Here is a 23,590-nt window from a genome sequence, read left to right on the forward strand (position 1 = left end):
CCTCCTGAGAAGCTGGGACTGTAGGCATGCACCACCACCCTGAGCTAATTTTTAAATTTTTTGTAGAGCCGGATCCCTCTCTGTTTCTCAAGTTGGTCTGGAACTCCTGGCTTGAAGTAGTCCTTCCACCTCACCCTCCCAAAGTGCTAGGATTACAGGCTTGAGCCACTGTTTACAGCCTCAGTCTTGTTTTTGTGGAGAAACCATGTCTAATTTTCTGTTTATATCAAAGTAATTTCAGTGGAAATAATAATTTTGTTTACTTAAATTTACAGAAATTTTAGAATGAATAAAAATGTGAAAAGAAGATGGATTTGATTCTGTTTTAGAGGAAGAGTTGTTATTGTCTTAAAAAGTTATTAGGAAAAAACCACTTTATGAAGAGAGAATTAGACCTACTTTTATTTTTTTAATTTATTTTTATTTTTTATTTTTTTTGAGACAGAGTCTCACTTTGTTGCCCAGGCTAGAGTGAGTGCTGTGGCGTCAGCCTAGCTCACAGCAACCTCAAACTCCTGGGCTCAAGCAATCCTGCTGCCTCAGTCTCCCGAGTAGCTGGGACTACAGGCATGTGCCACCATGCCCGGCTAATTTTTTCTATATATATTAGTTGACCAATTAATTTCTTTCTATTTATAGTAGAGACAGGGTCTCGCTCTTGCTCAGGTTGGTCTCGAACTCCTGAACTCAAACGATCCGCCTGCCTCGGCCTCCCAGGGCTAGGATTACAGGCGTGAACCACCGTGCCCGGCCTTAGACCTACTTTTATAGTTTCTTAACAAGTTTTCAGTCTCCATCACACTAATTTGAGTTTGTAGTTTATGCCCAGTTTGAGAGTGAATTGTTAGCATCAAGTTTGAAAGTCTGGAGAGAATTTTGGGGATTGTGTGGACCAACTTCATAATATATTCATTATATGAGGTGAAGAATTTGAGCCCCAGAGGCGTTAAGTTTCTTGCTTAAGGTATTTTAGTGAAATAGCAGCAGAGCAGTGACTAGAATGTAATGTATTGAAATTTAGCAGTCTTTCTTGACTCTTACTACATATTTGATAGCAAATATTTTTCCTAACTAAATTGTTTTTCTTTGTACACTTAATCCTCAACTTTGTTTTGTTCCTATGTACCTGAATTTCAGTTGTCATAGTTTAAGTTAAACACCAGTCCTCTATCAACACAGTTCAGGTTTCCTTTACTGTGGTATTTTAACTGTGAATAATTGCATAAAGTATAAACTTTGGTGCTAGCTCTTCGGTCAATAAATGATTAGTGTCCAATCACATCACTTCTTTCAAAGTCAGTTGGAGTTGGTGGCTGTGCATCTGTTATTTAGTTAATACACAGACAGCAAAGTGTGTAGATGTGTTGCATCTTTGTCTCCCAGTGATAAACGTATGACCTTTTAAAAAAATGGATAATCAAAGGAGAGAATTGGCGAACAAAGATGAAAGTGCAGAAAAGAAATGAAAAGTGATGACACAGGAACTGAGAAATTGGATATACCGTGTTACCCCGAAAATAAGACAGGGTCTTATATTTATTTTTCCTCCAGACACCTAGGGCTTATTTAAGTATGGTACAACAATTTACATTTATTCAAATATAGTTAAGTCGTCTTCTTCTGGAACATCATCATAACTCTCCAAATCCCGAATTCCATCCTGAATTTCTTGTGACTCTATTTCCTTTAGAACTATTGGCCCCAATCTCTGATGTCGAGCAATAGAGCTTTCATGGGGCAGATGAGAAGGGCTGCTTGTCGTCTTTACAGCTCCACGACGAAAAGCATAGGTTGTGCAGATACGCTGCATATCCACGCCCATCACTAGGTCTTATTTTCAGGGTAGGGTTTATATTGCGCAAATGCTTAGAAATCCTGCTAGGGCTTATTTTATGGGTAGGTCTTATTTTCGCAGAAACACGGTAGTTAGAAGATTCAAAAATGATGATAGGTAAGTAGAGACAGGACAAGAGTTAGGTCTACCTGTAGCTGTGGTACAGATTGTATTGAAAAAGTTCAGTAAATATAAAAAACAAATTACTTCAGCGTCATTTAGTTTAAATGTAGTAGGAACAGAACCTAGTCAGTTTGGCTAGCATTCAGGCCGAAGTGTTGAAGTTTGTTGCTGCACTGAAAGAAAACTGTAATTATAATGAAACTGAAGAACTTTTTATTGCCTGTAAAGGGTGGTTTCATCATTTCACAATCAGCGTGGGTAATAGTAAGCTCTCTGGTAAAGATGCTAGAACAGATAGGGATGCTGCTGTGAAATTTGCACCCAGATTCTAAGGATTAAGGCAGGTAGTTATGATCATTAGCTATTTAATGTTGATGGGATAGATCTTTTTTGGAAGGCAGCCCATCATTAACTTAAGCAATGAAAGACATGGGATCTCCCAAGTGGCCATCAAGGGAGTGTGTAGATATGTAGCCTCCAGAACTTAATGAAGGCAGACTTGTAGACATAAATGAGGAAAACATGACAAAAAAGATGAAAATGTCCTAGTGGAAGTGATGCTGAAAAATTTCACAGTAAAGGAACTTGTGGAGGTGTTCACAAGATTGAAAGGGCTAAGGGTAAAATTTTGGAAGCTAGTCCAAACTTAGAAAGGATCATGACAATTTGGCAAGACATAGAAAAGATGCTTGTACTATATCATAAGTAATATGAAGAAGATACATTTAGACTGACAGAGTCTTTAATGTTTTAAACATTTTGGCAAAAAAGGTCATGGAACAATTTTTAAAATTCCCTTTGATTTTTTTTTTTGAGACAGAGTCTCACTCTGTTGTCCAGGCTAGAGTGAGTGCCATGGCGTCAGCCTAGGTCACTGCAACCTCAGACTCCTGGGCTCAGGCAATCCTGCTGCCTCAGCCTCCTGAGTAGCTGGGACTACAGGCATGCACCACCATGCCCGGCTAATTTTTTTCTATATATATTAGTTGGCCAATTAATTTCTTTCTATTTATAGTAGAGACGGGGTCTCACTCTTGTTCAGGCTGGTTTTGAACTCCTGACCTCGAGCAATCTGCCCGCCTGGGCCTCCCAGAGTGTTAGGATTACAGGCGTGAGCCACCTCGCCCGCCACCGCGCCCGGCCTCCCTTTGATTTTTAAGTTTTCATTGCATGGTTTCAGCTTGCATGGCCATTTTCATATTCCTGCACAATGGCTGTCTGTATAAAAATGTAAAAAAAATTTTACATAACAAATTTGTTATATTTTCCAACTTGAGAAAATGATTATGAAAATCATCAGGATGAATAAATTTAAAAGAGTAGCTAAGGGATGTTTGAATTTGAGTAGCAACAGGGAAAGACTAGTATTACCATTGTGGGGAAAAAAGAGGAGAGTTGGATATTTGATTGGGAGTGGTCTGTTGAAAATGTAATTAGTTGAAGCTTCTTTTGAATCCTTGAGGTTCTAAAGTATACTGTGGAATGTTTAAAATTTCAATCTAAACAACTTTTAAACTATTAACTAATAAGAGATTCTTTTATTTAGCAAACATTTATTGAACTTCTATTACATGTTAAACAGTATTGTAGATGCTAGGCTTATAGCAATACAGAACAGACAAAAATCTCTCTAAGCTAGAGTAATATTGTGACATAATGAGAAATACATATTTTGTCTCTGCCCTGGCTCCTGTCACACAGCTCCTAAAACCCTTGGAATCTCTGGTGTGATGAGTGTCTTTTGTATGCTACACAGAGGACTGCTGGCTGCCCTTAGATACTTCAGGATGGGGGCTTGTCATCAGAAAGACTGTGGTATGCTTAAAGGATTAAAGGTTTAGTTGATCATCAGTGGCCAATGATTTATTCAATCATGCCTACAGAATGTAGCCTCCATTAGGGCAAAAGGACAGGATTTTTTTTTTTTTTTTTTGAGACAGAGTCTTGCTTTGTTGCCCAGGCTAGAGTGAGTGCCGTGGCGTCAGCCTAGCTCACAGCAACCTCAAACTCCTGGGCTCGAGTGATCCTTCTGCCTCAGCCTCCCGAGTAGCTGGGACTACAGGCATGTGCCACCATGCCCGGCTAATTTTTTATATATATATCAGTTGGCCAATTAATTTCTTTCTATTTATAGTAGAGACGGGGTCTCGCTCTTGCTCAGGCTGGTTTTGAACTCCTGACCTTGAGCAATCCGCCCGCCTCGGCCTCCCAAGAGCTAGGATTACAGGCGTGAGCCACAGCGCCCGGCCAAGGGACAGGATTTTGAAGAGCTTTTTTTTTTTTTTTTTTTTTTTTGAGACAGAGTCTCGCTTTGTTGTCCAGGCTAGAGTGAGTGCCGTGGCGTCAGCCTAGCTCACAGCAACCTCAAACTCCTGGGCTGCAGTGATCCTTCTGCCTCAGCCTCCCGAGTAGCTGGGACTACAGGCATGCGCCACTATGCCCGGCTAATTTTTTATATATATATCAGTTGGCCAATTAATTTCTTTCTATTTATAGTAGAGACGGGGTCTCGCTCTTGCTCAGGCTGGTTTTGAACTCCTGACCTTGAGCAATCCACCCGCCTCGGCCTCCCAAGAGCTAGGATTACAGGCGTGAGCCACAGCGCCCGGCCTGAAGAGCTTTTGATTTGCTGAACCATGTGGAGGTGCTGGAAGGGTAGTGTGCCAGAGAAGGCATGGAAGCTCCATGCCCCTTCCCTATTCATCTCTTCCATCTAGCTGTTCATCTGTATCCTTTATGGTCCTTTACAGTAAACTGATAAATGTGTTCCCCCGAGTTCCATGAGCCACTCTAGCTAATTAATTGATCCTGAGGTGGAGATTGTGGGAACCCCAATTTATCATTGGTCAGTCACAACCTGGGGCTTGTGATTAACATCTGAAGAGGGGGGCAGTCTTGTGGGACTGAGCTCTCAGCCTGTGGGATCTGATACTGACTATAGGTAGTGTCAGAATTAAATTGAATTATGAAACCCCCAGTTGATGTCTGCTGGGGAATTGGTTGGCGTGTGGGGAAAAAAACCAGCAGATCCAGTCACAGAAATCAGTATTGTGAGAGTATGTAGGATAAAAAGAGGGTTTTTTTGTTTTGTTTTGTTTTTTCTCTTTAGCTATGGTGAACTTTTGCCTACCCTTAGCTTTGAGAAGTATGGAATTTCTAATCTTTACAGAATCTTGATTTCATTTAGGTTTTGTTGAAAGACACTAGATTGTTTTCAGTTTTTATATAACTCTGAAGGTCTTTGTATAAAAAGTATTTATTTTAATTGATTTCTTTCTTAGTCTCTAAAATGGGATCAAAAATCAATGTTTGTATAACCGATGTTATTTGTTAGCCTATTAGTATATGAAAAGAATGGGATATTTCATGATAGAGCTTCAGAAATGTATGTGGGTTCTTGATTCCTTATGGCATTCTCAACTTTGGAGTAAAGTTTTTATAGTTGCTATCATAGATACATCTGCTGTAGTAGCACCAGGAAAGAGTTGTGAATTCTACTTTGTTCAGGAAGTTGGGTGTGTGTGGGTTGTGTGAAAGATTATGGCATCATAGAGGATTCGTAACGTTAGTTGAGACATGGAAGCTGAGTAGGTGTTTACTGTTGAATTAAGAGTGGAAAAGCTTAAGCACTGTGCACAGCGGTCCAGTTGAATGAAACTAACTGAAAGATTAGGTGAGCTATAGGTCATTCATAATAGTTGGGAATGGGGATGTAATGGGAATCTGAAGACAGGAAAAGAAGCTGTGGAGGAAGTTAGGGCTAGATTTTAGAGTCTTGTGTATGCTTAGAAGTTTGGACTTTTTTCCCAGGAGAGTTTTTCAGAGCTGTGTATGTCCGTCCCCTTAACCTCCATTTCTTCATCTGTAAAATAGAGATGTAAACAGTAACTACCTTTTGAGATTTTTTTGGAGGTTAAATTGAATTAAGTCATTTAAAGTGCTTGAAAAAAGTGTCGGGCCACACCCGCTGTGGCTAGAATTTTTTTTTTTTTTTGAGACAGAGTCTCCTTTTGTTGCCCAGGCTAGGGTGAGTGCTGTGGCGTCAGCCTCGCTCACAGCAACCTCAAACTCTTGGGCTCCAGCAATCCTGCTGCCTCAGCCTCCCAAATAGCTGGGACTACAGGCATGTGCCACCTTGCCCAGCTAATTTTTTCTATATATATTAGTTGGCCAATTAATTTCTTTCTATTTATAGTAGAAACAGGAGTCTCGCTCTTGCTCAGGCTGGTTTTGAACTCCTGACCTTGAGCAATCCGCCCGCCTCAGCCTCCCAGAGTGTTAGGATTACAGGTGTGAGCCACCACGCCTGGCCTCTGGCTAGGTATTAACCACTAAATATAATGGTTTGGGAGCCACTGCCCTAGGCCACCAAAATAATTCTATAATCGAGCAGTTGATAGAAGAATCAACAGGTGGTTAATAACTACATAAAAAGATTCTTACTCAAAATTAAAGACATGAAAATTAAAATAAATGTAAAATAAAACAACAAAATACAAATTGGTATACTTTTGTTGGGCAATTTGGTAACTTGTCAAAAATTTAAATGCCTATGCTTTTTAACCTAGTGATTCTAAGAATTGATCCTACAGATAAACTCACATGCATAAGCCAAGTTTATATGTACAAGGATGACAACTACAATATTGTATTTGTAAAAAAATGGCCGGGGCACGGTGGCTCACGCCTGTAATCCTAGCTCTCTGGGAGGCCGAGGCGGGCAGATTGCTCAAGGTCAGGAGTTGGAAACCAGCCGGAGCAAGAGCGAGACCCCGTCTGTGCTATAAATAGAAAGAAATTAATTGGCCAACTAATATATACAAAAAATTAGCCGGGCATGGTGGCGAATACCTGTAGTCCCAGCTACTTGGGAGGCTGAGGCAGGAGGATTGCTTGAGCCAGGAGTATGAGGTTGCTGTGAGCTAGGCTGACTCCACGGCACTCACTCTAGCCTGGGCAACAAAGTGAGACTCTGTCTCAAAAAAAAAAAAAAAAAAAAAAAAAAAGAAAGCTGGAAACAACCTTAAATGTTCGTGAGCATAATACAGTAAAAGACTATGCAACCACTAAAAAGAGTGAAGTAGGTCTCTGTGTAAAGAGAAATTTCTAAGATACAGTTAGGTTATTTTAAATATAGGAAGGAAATTTGTCTCTCTCTCTTCATTTATTTGTATCTCTGCCAGTCTGAGAGAAAATGGTATCTTGTTTTAATTTTGATTTTGGGTGAGATTGAATGCTTAATGCTTGTTTATGTTCTTGTATCATTTTCTTTTGGGATGTCACTCATTAATTAACTCCAAGACTGCTTTATAAGTGGAATATTAACCGTTGTCATACTCTTAATACTAATATAACTTTTCCCCACATTGCTTTTAAATTTCTTCAAACATTAAAAAAAATGCAGTTAAGCTTTTAACTCTTTTTTCATGAAGATTTCTGTTTCTGGTTGAAAGATTTTCTTATCTGCTAGTGCTTTTATTTTTTTATTTTTATTTTATTTTATTTTTTTTGAGACAGAGTCTCGCTTTGTTGCCCAGGCTAGAATGAGTGCCATGGCATCAGCCTAGCTCACAGCAACCTCAAACTTCTGGGCTCAAGCGATCCTTCTGCCTCAGCCTCCCAAGTGGCTGGGACTACAGGCATGCGCCACCATGCCCGGCTAATTTTTTCTATATATATTATTTGGCCAATTAATTTCTTTCTATTTATAGTAGAGACGGGGTCTCACTCTTGCTCAGGCTGGTTTCGAACTCCTGACCTCGAGCAATCCGCCCGCCTCGGCTTCCCAGAGAGCTAGGATTACAGGCGTGAGCCACCGCGCCCGGCCTAGTGCTTTTATTTTTTAAATTTATTTTTAACTTATCTGAAATTTATTTTGATGTGAAGTAGTAATCTAATGATTACTTGTCATATTAAATGATTATTTGTCATATTCTATTTTTTTAAATGATGATTGATCATTGGGTTTAGCATCATAGAGTTCCCTTATGACCTTGATAAGAAAAGTTTCAGCGGAGACAGTAGGAGCAAAAGCCTTACTGAAGTTGATTCAAGAGACAGGAATCAGAGGCAGCATGTATTGATGACTCTTTTGAAGAATTTTGCTGTCAAGAAGAAAAAAAGAAGTGAGCAGTAGGTCTAGGGGCATATGAGTGAGTCATGAGAAGTATTTTTTTAGATGAGAAGAAAAAATAGCTTCTTCTCGGAATGATCCAGTAGAGGGGAAAAACTGATGGTGCAAGAGAGAAAATGGAGACTTCAGAGCAGTGTCCTCGAGAAAGTAAGAGGGAGTGAGATTGAGGCCTGGTGTACAAGCAGGGGTGGTGGCCCTTATTTGGTAGTAGCATTAGTAGCACATCTTCAAGAACAAGAGGGAAGGCAGGTAGGAAATAAGCTTGGCATTGGGAACTTTTGAAAGTTCTTTTCATTAAAAAAATTTACATATTGACAATATTTACATATTGACAAGTAAAAATTATATTTATGGTGAACACATGATGTTTTGATATTTGTATACATTGTGGAATGGCTAAAGCTGTTTAACATGTGCATTATCTCACCTTTTTTGTGGTGAGAACATTTAAAAAATCTCTTAAATTTTACAATATATTGTTATTTACTGTAGTTACTGTGTTGTACTCTTTGTTTCTATGAGTTTGACTTTTTTAGATTCCACATAGAAGTGAGATCATTGTCTTTCTGTGCCTGGCTTATTGTACTTAACATAATATCTTCCATGTTCATCCATGTTGTCTTGAATGACAGAATTTCCTTCTTTTTCAATGTATATATATCTTTTTCAGTTGTATATATATCTTAATACATGCCACATTTTCTTTATCCTTTAATCCATTGATGGATATTTAGGTTGATTCTGTATGTTGGCAGTGCTGCAGTCAACACAAGAGTGCAGATATCTCTTTGATGTACTGTTTTCACATCCTTTGGCTATATACCCAGTAGTGGGATTGCTGGGTCACATTTTTTAATTTTTCTATTTTTAAGTTTTTGAGGAACTTTCATACTGTTTTGCATAATGGCTGTACTAATTTACATGGCCATAGTTATGTTCTAATTCTTTTTTTTTTTAAGAGATAGGGTCTTATGCTGGGCGTGGTGGCTCATGCCTGTAATCCTAGCACTCTGGGAGGCCCAGGTGGGCGGATTGTTTGAGTTTAGGAGTTCGAGACCAGCCTGAGCAAGAGTGAGACCCCGTTTCTACTAAAAGAAAAAATAGAAAGAAATTAGCTGGGCATGGTGGTGCATACCTGTAGTCCCAGCTACTTGGGAGGCTGAGGCAGGAGGATTGCTTGAGCCCAGGAGTTTGAGGTTGCTGTGAGCTTGGCTGACGCTGTGGCACTCTAGCCTGGGCAACAGAGTGAGACTCTGTCTCAAAAAAAAAAAAGAAAAAAAGAAACAGAGTCTTACTCTGTTGCCCGGGCTAGAGTACAGTGGCTGGACCATATTGCATACTTGAGCTCCTGGGCTGAAGTGATCCTCCCAAGTAGCTGGGACTACAGGCATGTGCCACCACACTTTGCTATTTTTTTAGAGACAGGGTCTTGCTTGATATGTCGCCCAGGCTGGTCTCAAACTCCCGGCCTAGCGATCCTCCCACCTTGGTCTCCCAAAGTGCTGGGATTACAGGCATGAGCCATTGCCCCTGGCCCCCACAGGTATATTCTAATTCTTAAGTAGATCTTTGTGTTTTGTATTTTGTTTCATTAATCTAATTATTATACATTTGCTATATGGTAGGGCGTATTTTCCTCTTTGTTACTATTATAATCCAGTATTTTATTGGGTATTCTTTTATTCTTCCGGATGTCCTTGATAATGATTTTTGTCTAGTTTCTTTTCTGAATCATTCTTCCTCTCTCTGTTTTGTGGGGAAATTGATTTCTTTACAGTATTGCTTTTTCTTTTTCATGAGCATAGTGCATTACCTGTTTATCCTCAGAAACCTTTTGTAGTTTTTTTTTAAAATAATTTTATGCATTTCTTATTTCCAGAACTCTCTATATGTTGCTGTTGTTGTGAATTGGATTCTTTTCATTTTGTTTTAACTAATTATTGCTGGTTTATAGGAATGCTATTTCTCTCCTCTCCTCTCCTCTCCTCTCCTCTCCTCTCCTCTCCTCTCCTCTCCTCTCCTCTCCTCTCCTCTCCTCTCCTCTCCTCTCCTCTCCTCTCCTCTCCTCTCCTCTCCTCTCCTCTCCTCTCCTCTCCTCTCCTCTCCTCTCCCCTCCCCTCCCCTCCCCTCCCCTCCCCTCCCCTCCCCTCCCCTCCCCTCCCCTCCCCTCCCCTCCCCTCCCCTCCCCCCTCCCCTCCCCCCTCCCCTCCCCTCCCCTCCCCTCTCCTCTCCTCTCCTCTCTCCTCTCTTCTCTTCTCTTCTCGTTCCTTCCCTTTCCCTTTCTCTTTCCCTTTCCCTTTCCCTTTTCCTTTCCCTTCTTTTCTTTCTTTTTCTTTTTTTTTTTTTTGAGACAAAGTCTCACTTTGTTGCCCAGGCCAGAGTGCTGTGGCGGCAGCCTAGCTTACAACAACCTCAAACTCCTGGGCTCAAGCGATTCTCCTGCTTCAGCCTCCCAAGTAGGTGGGACTACAGATGCACGCCACTATACCGGGCTAATTTTTTTTTATATATATTTTTTAGTCGTCCAATTAACATCTTTCTTTTCTTTTCTTTTTTTTTTTAGTAGAGACGGGGTCTCGCTCTTGCTCAGGCTCAGGCTGGTTTGAACTCCTGACCTTGAGCGATCCACTTGCCTCAGCCTCCCAGACTGCTAGGATTACAGGTGTGAGCCACCACGCCCAGCCTGCTATTTATTTCTTGAATGTTGAATTTTGTAGAGTAACCTTATTGAAATATGTTCTTATTTCTAATAACCTTTTCAGTCTATGATCTTGGACTTTTCAAGTAGACAATCCTGTTACCTGCAATATTAATGGTAACTTTCCTTTTTATTATTTTGTTACTTTACAATTCTTTTTATGTGTTTTATTGCATTGACTAGTACTTTTTTTTTTTTTTTTTTTTTTTTTTTTTTTTTTTTTGAGACAGAGTCTCGCTTTGTTGTCCAGGCTAGGGTGAGTGCCCTGGCGTCAGCCTAGCTCACAGCAACCTCAAACTCCTGGGCTCAAGCAATCCTCCTGCCTCAGCCTCCCAAGTAGCTGGGACTACAGGCATGCGCCACCATGCCCGGCTAATTTTTTTATATACATATCAGTTGGCCAATTAATTTCTTTCTATTTATAGTAGAGACGGGGTCTCGCTCTTGCTCAGGCTGGTTTTGAACTCCTGACCTTGAGCAATCCGCCCGCCTCCGCCTCCCAGAGAGCTAGGATTACAGGCGTGAGCCACCGCGCCCGGCTGACTAGTACTTTTAAATAAGTTAAAGTAGTGATCATATTGCTACTTTAATGCTAATTAAATGGCAAGTATTTCATGTTGCTTGCCAACTTTAGTTGATTATTAACAGAAGCCTAGAATTTTGAGTTGAGAGCAATTCTGTCAACATATCTATATTTTGTAGGAAAGATTGCTTTGGTTGATTAGTGATAGAGGAAGTTTATTTTTTAAATTATTTATTTATTTATGAGACAGGATCTGTCTGTGTAAGCCCAGGCTGAAGTGCAGTGGCTGTTCACAGGCATGATCATAGTGCACTATAGCCTTGAGCTCTTGGCTCAAGCAATCCTCCTACCTTAAGAAGATGTTTGGAAGGAAGAGAGTGACAGGAGCCAAATACTATCCTTATATAATATTTCCTTATTAAATTTGGCTGATAGTTTGAGGTAAATATTCTTTAGCATGTTAAATAATTACATTCTGTTCTATGTATTTGTTAAACTGTCAAGTGGAAAGGTCCTTGTTTATATAATACTTGAGAAAACCATAGATGGTCAAATGGCATGATTATTTAACAAAAAAAGAATTATCACATTACTTTGGAGTACATTGCTAAATTTCAAAACATGACCTTTTTGTATTAAAATGCATAGAAATTTGTAAACTTGTAATGCTGACATCAGTTAGCATCCTTCCCTAAGGTGGTTCTGTAGTACGTTAGTGTTATCCTTCAAAAGTGTTATCGTCAAGTACTTTTAGAAAATACTAGGCAAGTCAATATGTTACAGGTTTCTTCAGTTTTAGACTTCCTAACATTTAATAAATTAAATGCATTGTTAATCACCAAGAAAGATTTGTATTTCCCATATTTATTTGATCACAGAACTCTTTTTTAGAGCATCTTATGGATTTTGCATGATAGATATCGGGAAATACAAAGCTGTGGCACCCCGTTAATAAATATATATTGAAAGATTATGGGCCAGGTGAGGTGGTTCACGCCTGTAATCCTAGCACTCTGGGAGGCTGAGGCGGGCGGATTGCTCAAGGTCAGGAGTTCGAAACCAGCCTGAGCAAGAGCAAGACCCCGTCTCTACTATAAATAGAAAGAAATTAATTGGACAACTAATATATATAGAAAAAAATTAGCTGGACATGTTGGCGCATGCCCGTAATCCCAGCTACTTGGGAGGCTGAGGCAGTAGGATTGCTTGAGCCCAGGAGATTGAGGTTGCTGTGAGCTAGGCTGATGCCACAGCACTCACTCTAGCCTGGGCAACAAAGTGAAACTCTGTCTCAAAAAAAAAAAAAAAAGATTATGCAATACAAAGTTCCAGGGCCTATGGGTATCCTAGGATGAAAAAGATTTATCTAGAAAGTGATACATGTATGCAGGTTAACTATACCACAAGTGACTGCAAATGAAAGATAAACCAAGTGCTACAGAAGAGTAATGAATTTTAGATGAGCTGTCAGAAAAGGCCTCACTGTAGAGCTGTACTTGGAAGATTCCATCAGGTAGAGATCTTTCTCAGAAGAGCGGAACTAATATAAGAATGGTATGATTAGAACTTTGTGTAGGAGTGAGAAATAAGTTTACTCCATAGCCAGTGATTTTCAGTTCATGCCTTCTTTTCTCCTACCTTTATCCTTCAATAGTTTTTTTTTTTTTTTTTTTTTTCGAGACAGAGTCTCGCTTTGTTGCCCAGGCTAGAGTGAGTGCCGTGGCGTCAGCCTAGCTCACAGCAACCTCAAACTCCTGGGCTTGAGCGATCCTTCTGCCTCAGCCTCCCGAGTAGCTGGGACTACAGGCATGCGCCACCATGCCCGGCTAATTTTTTATATATATATCAGTTGGCCAATTAATTTCTTTCTATTTATAGTAGAGACGGGGTCTCGCTCTTGCTCAGGCTGGTTTTGAACTCCTGACCTTGAGCAATCCGCCCGCCTCGGCCTCCCAAGAGCTAGGATTACAGACGTGAGCCACAGCGCCCGGCCCTTCAATAGTTTTTTTAAAGATAAAGTCCAGTATTTAAATATGACCAACACTTAGGCTGCCCAAACTAAGGTACTTATGAGAGTGAAAAGGAGCACATTTAGAATTATGTGGAGATGGTAGATGTAAACTGTAATGTCTTTGACTAACTAAAATATGTAGTTAACCTGTCTATAAAGAATGGCCTGCAGTGTTTGGCACATGACTTTGTCATCAGCTTTATCTTACAGTACTTACCTGCTTTACTCCCTGAATTCTAGTCCAGATAGCTTTCTTTCTGTTCTTTGAATTCTCAGTTATTTCTCCTGCTGAGAACCTTTACATTTGTTATTCTTTTCTTGAATCTTCTCTCACCTTTTCATCTATTTTAATTCTTACTCATCTTTCAGATCTTAGATAAAGGAATAGTTGCTTTGCCTTCCCTTACCCTTCTGTCTAGATTAGCCTGTCGTGTTTTCATTCAACAAGAGTTTTATTCCTGCAGAATATTTATGTCTGTTTGTAACCAACCATTCTTGAGATGGTTATTTCATCATTGTATATTTTCTTCATGAGAATAAGAATCAGGTGTTTTCTTCTCAACCGTTTTATCACATAGCGTCTGACATAGAGTATAGACTTTAAACATACCTAAAAGCTACAAATGTAAGCAGTGAGAATGGAGAGTAGAGGGTTTATCAAAAACAGGGGTCCTCAAACTTTTTAAACAGGGGGCCAGTTTACTGTCCCTCAGATTGTTGGAAGGCTGTTGAAGAGTGTGGTGCACATTCCACATATGCGCACTGTGGGCCCGGGACAAGTTGGCTGCTAAGTAGGACAGGCAGCAGTGGCAGAAACACCCGGTGGGCTGGAATGTCCTCAGCGGGCAGCATGTGGCCTGCGGGCTGTAGTTTGAGGATGCCTGATCTAAAACATTAAAGTGTCATTAGAAATGATAGTTCTTATTGGTTGGTTGAAGGGAATGGGGGGAAAAACTGTAATTTTGAGGATTCTTGTTTGACCTCCAGGGTGTTTGGGGCCACCACTAAAATGAGGAAGAGAGACCAGTGCCAAAAAGAATAATAGGTACTGGAGAGCAAGAAAATGAAGCATGTTTGATTGTTTTCAGTCTCTACTTAATCATTGAAAATCCCAGCATCAACTCCCCAAACTATTTTAGAGTTATTGGTCTGTTATTTAGTTGTCATTGAATAAGTTTATCCTGTAAACTTGATAATTGTTAACAGATACTAAAAGCAGTTTGAGAATGTTTATGCTATTAGTCATTTTCTGTCAGTCATGTCCAAGGAATTTGTGAAGTGTCATTGTGTTTGTCTGGAGGACAGAAGAGAAAGTTAACTTTTTAAAAATAAAAATTATTGGTCCAGGATCCAGTAAATTTTTAATTGTGATTATTTTGGGGTAGGTGGTGTGTTACCAATTCACATATGTGGGGATTTGTCTCTCCTTGCCAGAGTTAGAGGGAACTTGAATGTTTGGGTTTATTTTGTTGGTAAAAATGTGCTTTATCTCCATTGTTTACCTTTTTTTTTTTTTTTTTTGAGACAGAGTCTCACTTTGTTGCCCAGGCTAGAGTGAGTGCCGTGGCATCAGCCTGGCTCACAGCAACCTCAATCTCCGGGGCTCAGCGATCCTACTGCCTCAGCCTCCCGAGTAGCTGGGACTACAGGCATGTGCCATCATGCCCGGCTAATTTTTTGTATATATATTTTTAGTTGGTCAATTAATTTATTTCTATTTTTGGTAGAGACGGGGTCTCGCTCAGGCTGGTTTCGAACTCCTGACCTTGAGCAATCCACCCGCCTCGGCCTCCCAAAGTGCTAGGATTACAGGCGTGAGCCACCACGCCCGGCCCATTGTTTACCTTTTGAAACATAGAGGGCTGGGTGTCATTTGTCCAGTGCTGTATTTTATTTTAAACAGTAGATATATTTTTATAAATGAAATGTTGTAGTGAACTCTAATTTTTAAAACAGGGAAATGTATCTTTTATTAGCATAGTAATAATAGCTCACTTTTATTGTGTATTTATAATTTGATAAACACTGTGCTAAGTCCTTTTTTGTACTTTTTTAAGTTTGATGCTCTTAACAACCCTATTAAGTAGGTACTCCTATATCCATATTTTATGGATGAGGAAATTTGAGGCTAAAATGTACCTAGCTAGCAAGTAGCCAGAGTTGAGATTTAAACTCAAGCAATTTCAGAATTGGAGCCCGTGCTTTTAACTAATGTGCTATTATAGTTCCTAAAGGTATATAAATATTTATTTTATAAGTTTAAATATATAATATTTACATGTTTTGAAGTTAGTGGGTAGAAAATATGAAGTTATTTTAATGATTAAAAATTGAGGGATATTTGCTTTAAATCAGTATCCATATTCCTTTTCTTTTTGATTTTTTTGTTTTGCAGTATTGAGAAAACCTCTGTCTATACACTTAATTATTACACATTTTCAGAAAGAAAATCAGCTTGACTTTTTCTTTTAACTCTTTTGACTCTTTCTTTTTATAATTTTCTTCATAAAATTCTCATACATTTTTATTTAGACCTTTTTTCCTAGATAAGAGAAAATCAGTTTTGCTATGATAGTATCCTAGTCTGCTTGGGCAACTATAACAAAATACCATAGAATGGGTGGCTTAAACAACATATATTTTCTCATAGTTCTGGAGGCTAGGAGTCCAAGTTCAGCATATCAGCACAGTCCAGTTCCTAGTGATGGCTCTTTTTTTTTTTTGGAGACAGAGTCTCATTCTGTTGTCTGGGCTAGAGTGCCGTGGTGTCAGCCTAGCTCACAGCAACCTCAAACTTCTGGGCTCAAGTGATCCTCCTACCTCAGCCTCTCAAGTAGCTGGGACTACAGGCATGTGCCACCATGCCTGGCTAAATTTTAGTTGGCCAATTAATTTTTTTCTATTTTTAGTGGAGATAGTGTCTCACTCTTGCTCAGGCTGGTCTCGAACTCCTGAGCTCAAGCAATCCTCCAGCCTCAGCCTCCTAGAGTGATAGGATTACAGGCATGAGCCACCACATCCAGCCCTAGTGAGGGCTCTTTTCCTGGCTTGCAGACAGCTGCCTTCTTGCTAGATCCTTACATGGGGGAGACAGAGAGAGAGAGAGCATGCACGAAAGAGAGAGCGAGCAAGAATGCACAAGAGTGCAAGTAGCTTAACTTTTAAATTCAATTAAATCTTTCATGAGGCCAGGCTGCAGTGGCTCACACCTGTAATTTCAGCATTTTGGGAGGTTGAGGCAAGAGGATTACTTGAGGCCAGAAGTTTGAGACCAGCCTGGACAACATAGGGAGACTCCCATCTCCACACACACAAAAAACTAGCTGGGTGGGGCACTACATGCCTATAGTCCCCCCTACATGGGAAGTTGAGGCAGGATAGCTTGAAACCCAGGAGTTTAAGACAGTGAGTTATGATCATGCTACTGTACTCCAGTTTGGACAACAGAGTAAGAGTAGTACAATATTACTTGCCAAGCTAAATTACTGTTTTTATCAAATTTCTTTCTTTTTTTTGAGACCAAGTCTTACTCTCTTGCCCAGGGTGGAATACAGTGGCATGATTATAGCTCACTGCAGCCTCAAACTCCTGGGCTTCAGCAATCCTCCCAAGTAGCTGGAACTACAGGTGCACACCACCACGGCTGGCTAATTTTTTATTTCTAAAAAGTTTTTGTAGAGACAAGTCTCCCTATGTTGCCCAGGTTGGTCTCAAACTCCTGGCCTCAAGTAATCCTCCCACATCAGCCTCCAAAAGTGCTAGAATTATAAGCATGAGCCACCACCCTTCTAAATGAGAAATCAGATTTCTTATTTATAAATATATAAGTTGGAAAGAAGCACCCAAACTTTTTAAGTTTAATAAAACTATAATATCACAAAGCTACGTGTGACATGTAAATTTGTTGTCACCCAATTGATGAGAATATATAGGCTAAGTGGATATTCTGGAGTCTTGTCCAACATTTAATTAAGAGCCATGTTAGTGTTATCTGTACATTGTTAAGTGGTCATCAGCAGGTTTGAATCAAAGCAAAATAAGAAATATTAAAGCTGGACTCGGCCGGGTGTGGTGGCTCACGCCTGTAATCCTAGCACTCTGGGAGGCCCAGGCGGGCAGATTGCTCAAGGTCAGGAGTTCGAAACCAGCCTGAGCAAGAGCAAGACCCCGTCTCTACTATAAAATTAGAAAGAAATTAATTGGCCAACTAATATATATATAGAAAAAAATTAGCTGGGCATGGTGGTGCATGCCAGTAGTCCCAGCTACTCGGGAGGCTGAGGCAGCAGGATTGCTTGAGCCCAGGAGTTTGAGGTTGCTGTGAGCTAGGCTGATGCCACGGCACTCACTCTAGGCTGGGCCACAAAGCAAGACTCTGTCTCAAAAAAAAAAAAAAAAAAAAGCTGGACTCAAAGGATAATGTGCCTTATCAGAAAGTTCAAATATGTGAAGAAATTTGCATTAAAATGATATGGTAACCTCAGTGCACTGGTAATTGTACTTGAGGGGCTTTATTATATTAAACATTACTTATTTAACATATTTGAATATATATTTTAAAATTACACTTCTAAAATCACTATAATATGACCATATATTATAATATTTCCCTACTTAATATTGAATAGTGTCTTTCAGTTTTCTTAATGCCTAAATTTCATAGAAGTATTATTTCTCAATTTTTTTTATAGCAGCTTTGTTGATATATAATTCACATACCATGCAGTGCATCCATTTAAAGTATACAATTCAGTGGTTTTTAGTGTATTCACAGTTGTGCAAACCATCTCTACAATCAGTTTTAGAACATTTTCATTACCAGAAAAGAGTCCCATACCAATTAGCAATCATTCACAGTTTCTTACCTCCCCACCCTAGCTTTAGGCAGCCACTAATCTATTTTTTTCCTCTTATGGTTTTGAAGTACATACCCAGTGTCAACAGAAGGAACTTCCTAGATATTACTGCATCTATTTGTTTTTTGTTGTTGTTGTTTGTTTGTTTTTAGACAGTCTCACTCTGTTGACCAGGCTAGAGTGCCGTGGCATCAGCTTAGCTCATAGCAACCTTTAAACTCCTGGGCTCAAGCGATCCTTCTGCCTCAGCCTTCAGAGTAGCTGGGACTACAGGCATGCGCCACCATGCCCGGTTAATTTTTATATATATTTTTAGTTGTCCAGCTAATTTCTTTTTATATTTAGTAGAGATGGGGTCTCACTCTTGCTCAGGTTGGTCTCCAACCCCTGAGCTCAAGCAATCCTCCCTCTGCCTCCCAGAGCACTAGGATTACAGGCATGAGTCAGCCACCGCTCCTGGCCTACTGCATCTATTGGTAAACAAGCATGTAAATTGGTGATCTAGCAGCTTTGTTTTTTGTTTTTATTTTGAAAGAGGAGGAAGGGAGAAGTAGTAAAACAAGAGTTTGATTTTAAACCCGTGGAGAAGGAGATTTAAGCCTGGTATGTTTGCCATTTGAAAGAGTGTCTTCTGAAGTTTCAATGCTTGATGTTCTTCCTATATCTGGGTTCCTTAATTTCTTCTGAGCAATAATCAGTTGCTAGTATTTCTTGTGTTCAGTATAATTTTAATTACTGTATTTCATTTTCATTTTGTTAAACATATTTCATAAGAAAATGTGAGTGATCTAAATTACAAACCTTTTATTTTTTTTACTTTTTAGAATAGCAGTCATTGATCTTTTGTGTTCCAGTGTGCAGAAGAGATGTTATCAGTCTGATTCTTGTTCCTGTGGAACAGAGTCTTATTTTAGGAGTTAGGTTTTATAATCAGCTTATAAGGTAAATGGTACACAGTCCCTTAAAAAATCCTTTAAGTCACCCATGGAGTATAGACATACCACCTCTTAGTAATATCATCCCTGCCATTTTTTTTTTTTTCTCATAACATTGTGCAGGACTGTAATTTCTTTGGTTGAGCAGCAGGTAAAGTGTCTATGGGCAGTATTGTACAAAAAGTACAATAACATTTTTAACACCTGGATCCCTCTCAGTGTAGGCAAATTGCTTTTACTCTTTGCCTTACAGAATCACATCTCCCATTTCCCTCTCATTCTAGGACATAGCTCATTGAGTGGAATGGTGGATGGAGTGGTCTTCACTATTTGTTTTCCTTTCCTTTTCAGGGTTTATATAAAGTTAAATGTATTTTACAAATCACCTACAATATAAACTTCTTTTATTACTCCTTTTGTTTTCCTTTGGAATTCTGAAATTTCACCAGAATGTATCTTTTTTTTTATTATTACCCCTTTGGTATTTGAGGGCCCTTTGAGTCTCAGATACTGTATTGATAACTTCAGGGAATTTTCTTCTGTTAGTCCACCTCACCATTGTTCTTTTGGGATACTTTGGAGATTACTGTTAGATTTTTGAGATTACCGATTACTGTCAGGTTACTGTTCAGTCTTTTGTGTCATAGAAATTGTTTTTTCCAATTTTTTGCCTTTTTGTTTTACCTTTTTCTGGGTTATAGTTTTTTTTTTTTGAGACAGTATCTGTTGCCCAGGCTAGAGTGCTGTGGCATCATCATAATTCACTGCAACCTCAAACTCCTGGGCTCAAGCAATCCTCCTGCCTCAGCCTCCTGAGTAGCTGGGTCTACAGGTGTATGCTACCATACCCAGCTACTTTTTCTATTTTTTGTAGAGATGGGGTCTCTCTCTTGCTCAGGCTGCTCTTGAACTCCTGACATCAAGGTATCCTCCCACTGTGGCCTCCCAGAGTGCTAGGATTACAGGCATGAGCCACTGTGCCTGGCCTAGATACTATTGATTACAGTAGATAGCTGTTGTGGTTCCTCTGCAGTTATGTAGGTAGCTAGGTGGATTTTTTTTCCCCCTTAAAACTTTCTCCCTTGAATGGAGTGTATAACTCTGAGTTATAGTAGGCAAGGTTTATCAAGAAGCAGCATCCCTTGGGTTCTTTCCTCATTAGTGAGTAGTAGGAGGGAAAACAGGAGGCTAGAATACTCAAACTTGCCAAAATAAGGACTCAGGGTAGAGTTCCTTGGTAGGGTTACCTGTGCTTTACTTTCTCTCCCCTCTGTGTTTGTTTTAAAGGACCTCCGATTTGACTCTACTGTTAGGCCTTTAACGTACTCAGTAGGAACCATACCCATAACATCGCTCTCTTTAATTTTAAGAGCAGCATACTTCTAGCTTTAGCCTAAGAGCAAAACCAGTTGCTGCTAATTGTTCTGTTCAGTTATGATAAGAAGTTTTACATAGGTAATTCTCAGTAAGTTCTCAATAAGTGTTGGCGGTGTTTATTGTTATTACAAACATATATGATCCTTTTTTGTGACAAAAGAATGATTAAAACACAGTTTTTAATGGTGAGGAGGTGTGATTTTATCTCTTGGTTTTTGGTTTAGGGGTTTTGGCCTGAGAATGTTTTTTTGTTCATCCTAAATTTTATTTTACTCTATTTGGCAGTGTTTTTGTTTAAATCATACGTTTGCATAATTTAGGTTGAAAATTACTGTTTAGGGAGTAAGTAGGGAGGTATAACCAAAATGTATGTATGATAGAAAATTATGCTAATAATGTTACTTTTCTCTTTCCCTTTTTTGCTCTTTCAGTTTGAACAGAAAAGTGGTGCAGTTTTTGATGAAATTGTAGAGAACTGTAAGTACCATTTGTGAAAAAAAGATCATATCTTTAGATAGATAATAAATGTAAGTCTAGATACAGCATTTACTTATTACTTACTGTGTTTATTTAAGGCTGATTTATGTGATGGTCCAATCTGATTTAGTGTGGATCTCATCATATCCTATTAGTACTTTGTAGCAGGTTAATCTGAATTGTAAGAGTCTTAGTCTTTATTTTTTAATAAATATTTTATTCTCAGTTATTAATATGTTGAAATACAGCCACATTGTGTCATTGTGAATCATATAGAAGATTATACTTAACTGATCACTTTTAAAGGTTTCTACTTTGTTTAAGGACTCTTAATTTTCTTTTTAGATTCTGTGTTATCAGATTTTTAAAAATAATTTTTGTTTTTTATGATTATAAAAGTAATACATTCAATTTTATAATACAGAAATGAATAAAATAGAAAGTAAAAGCTTTTGTTATTACCATTCTCCAAAGATAACCAGTTTTAAAAGTTTAACATATATCTTTCCAGACTTTTTTCTCTGAGTGTATATATGAATACGTGGTATATGGGGATTTAGGTATGTGTGTAGGAATTTAGGTGTGTAGGAATCATATGAATGCTATTCTTTTTAATTCACCTGCATAGGCCTCAGTAAATGTAGACCAATTGCATCTTTTTTTGATGGTTACTCAGTATTTTATTGTATGGCAGTATAGTTAGTCCTCATTGATTGTTGTTGATAAGTTATTTGAAACTGTGACTTTAAGTGAAATGATGTATAATAAAACCAATTTTACCATACGTTAATTGATATAAATAAGAGTGAAGTTCCTATAATATATTTCTGTTCACAAAAACATGACCAGACTTCTAAATAAAGATCCAAAACACTTTCTTTTCTTTCTTTTTTTTTTTTAAGAGACACAGTGTCCCTCTGTTGCCAGAGTGCTGGAGTGCAGTGTCTCCATCATAGCTTGTTGCATCCTTGGACTCTTGGGCTTAAACAATCCTTCTACCTTAGCCTTCCAAGTAGCTGGGACTACATGCTGCGCCACCACACTTGGCTAATATTTCTTAACCTTTTTTTTTTTTTTAATCTGGGGGATGGACACACTTAAAGCTCAGACTTGAGGGGGGTGGGGTGGGACGAGGGCAATATATGTAACCTAAACATTTGTACCCCCATAATACGCTGAAATAAAAAAAAGAGAGAGATGGGGTCAACAGGGGTTTTGCTATGTTTCCCAGGCTGGTTTCTAACTCCTGGCCTCAAGCTGTCCTCCCAGCTTAGCTTCCTGAGTCGCTAGGATTATAAGTGTGAGCCATTTGCCTAGCTCCCAATAGGCTTTTAATATTAAACATTGAAATAAATATGAGCTATATATGCATTTAAGAAAGATTTTTAAAAAGAAGATAACTATTACCTAATTTTTGGTGAATCAGTAAATGGTGGTGGTGGTTACGGTATTTGATTAAATTAAGGGGTAAATGTTTGCGGGGCAAAAATTTTAAGGAGCACCTTCTACCACCAAAACGGTAGTTCAGAAAACAAACAATGAAAAACATGGTGGGCTCACTGACTGCTTTCGTTGTTGTGCATTTATATGATTATTGTATACTTTATGGATTTTTATTTTACAATAATTTGTATTTATTTAGTTAATCAGTTTCCAACCCACTTATTCTAGTTCAGCATCATGGATAGCTGGAGCCTATCCAAGAAGCACAGGGCAGAAGACAGGAAGCAACCCTAGACAGGATGCCATTGCATCGCAGAGCATATTCACACCCACGCTTACTCACTCTGGATAATTTAGACATGCCATTTAACCTAATGTGCACATCTTTGGAATGTAGGAGGAAACTGGATTACCTGGAGAAAACACTTGCAGACATGAGGAGAACGTGCATACTCTACATAGACAGTGACCCCGGCTGAGAATGGATTTTTTCCCCCTCATTAACGTTACAACAAAATAATATTGAATGAAATGATATTAAGGACCTGCTGTACTAAAATTTAACTAGCTTCCTCTTTTATACATGTATAAATTATTTTCAATATTATAAACAACACTGAGTGTATATTCCTGTACACATCTTTGTATACTTGTTGAAGTGTTTCTGTAGAATAAATTCTAAAAATAGATGATTATCGGAGAATATTTCTGTGCTTGTTTATGAAGGATAAATTTTGTCAACCCTTTTGAGTTAAGGGTGATACACTTTTTTTAAAGTTTATGTCTACAGGTAGAATCTGTGACTGCTTTCTCTTTGGAATTCATTTAGTAGTAGTTTTGTTTTTTTAGACTGCAGTCTATTTTGTTATTTGATATTAAGAAGTAACTAGCTCTCCTAATCTTCAGTGCGTTTAGTTATTGAATGTCCTTTTTGTTGCAAGCAATCAAAAATAGACTCAGCTACCTTATCCAAAAGAAACTTTTCAGATATACATCTGGGGTATTTCACAGAATTTTGGGTGGAGGTAAAGAACACATTTCTTTTTAAATTTTATTTCATTTATTTTTTATTTTTTTTAATTCAGGATATTATGATGGTACAAACATTTTGGTTATATGAAATGTGTTTGCCTCGCCCAAGCCAGGGCTACAAGTGTATCCTTCTCCCATACAGTGTGCC

The 23,590-nt window shown here is 38.8% G+C and overlaps 1 protein-coding gene across 6 annotated transcripts in view; it reads left to right on the top strand.

Annotated features, from left to right (window-relative positions):
- ZMYM4 (zinc finger MYM-type containing 4) overlaps positions 1-23,590 on the top strand; it is a 158,924-nt gene that overhangs the window by 35,862 nt on the left and 99,472 nt on the right. For all 6 annotated transcript variants that reach the window (XM_075996460.1, XM_012765248.2, XM_075996470.1 and 3 more), the window contains exon 2: positions 20,922-20,967. In XM_075996460.1, the coding sequence (XP_075852575.1) occupies positions 20,922-20,967 (46 nt within the window). The remainder of the gene's footprint in view (positions 1-20,921; positions 20,968-23,590) is intronic.

Source organism: Microcebus murinus, chromosome 2 (assembly GCF_040939455.1).
Source record: "Microcebus murinus isolate Inina chromosome 2, M.murinus_Inina_mat1.0, whole genome shotgun sequence".
Classification (NCBI taxonomy): Eukaryota; Metazoa; Chordata; class Mammalia; order Primates; family Cheirogaleidae; genus Microcebus; species Microcebus murinus.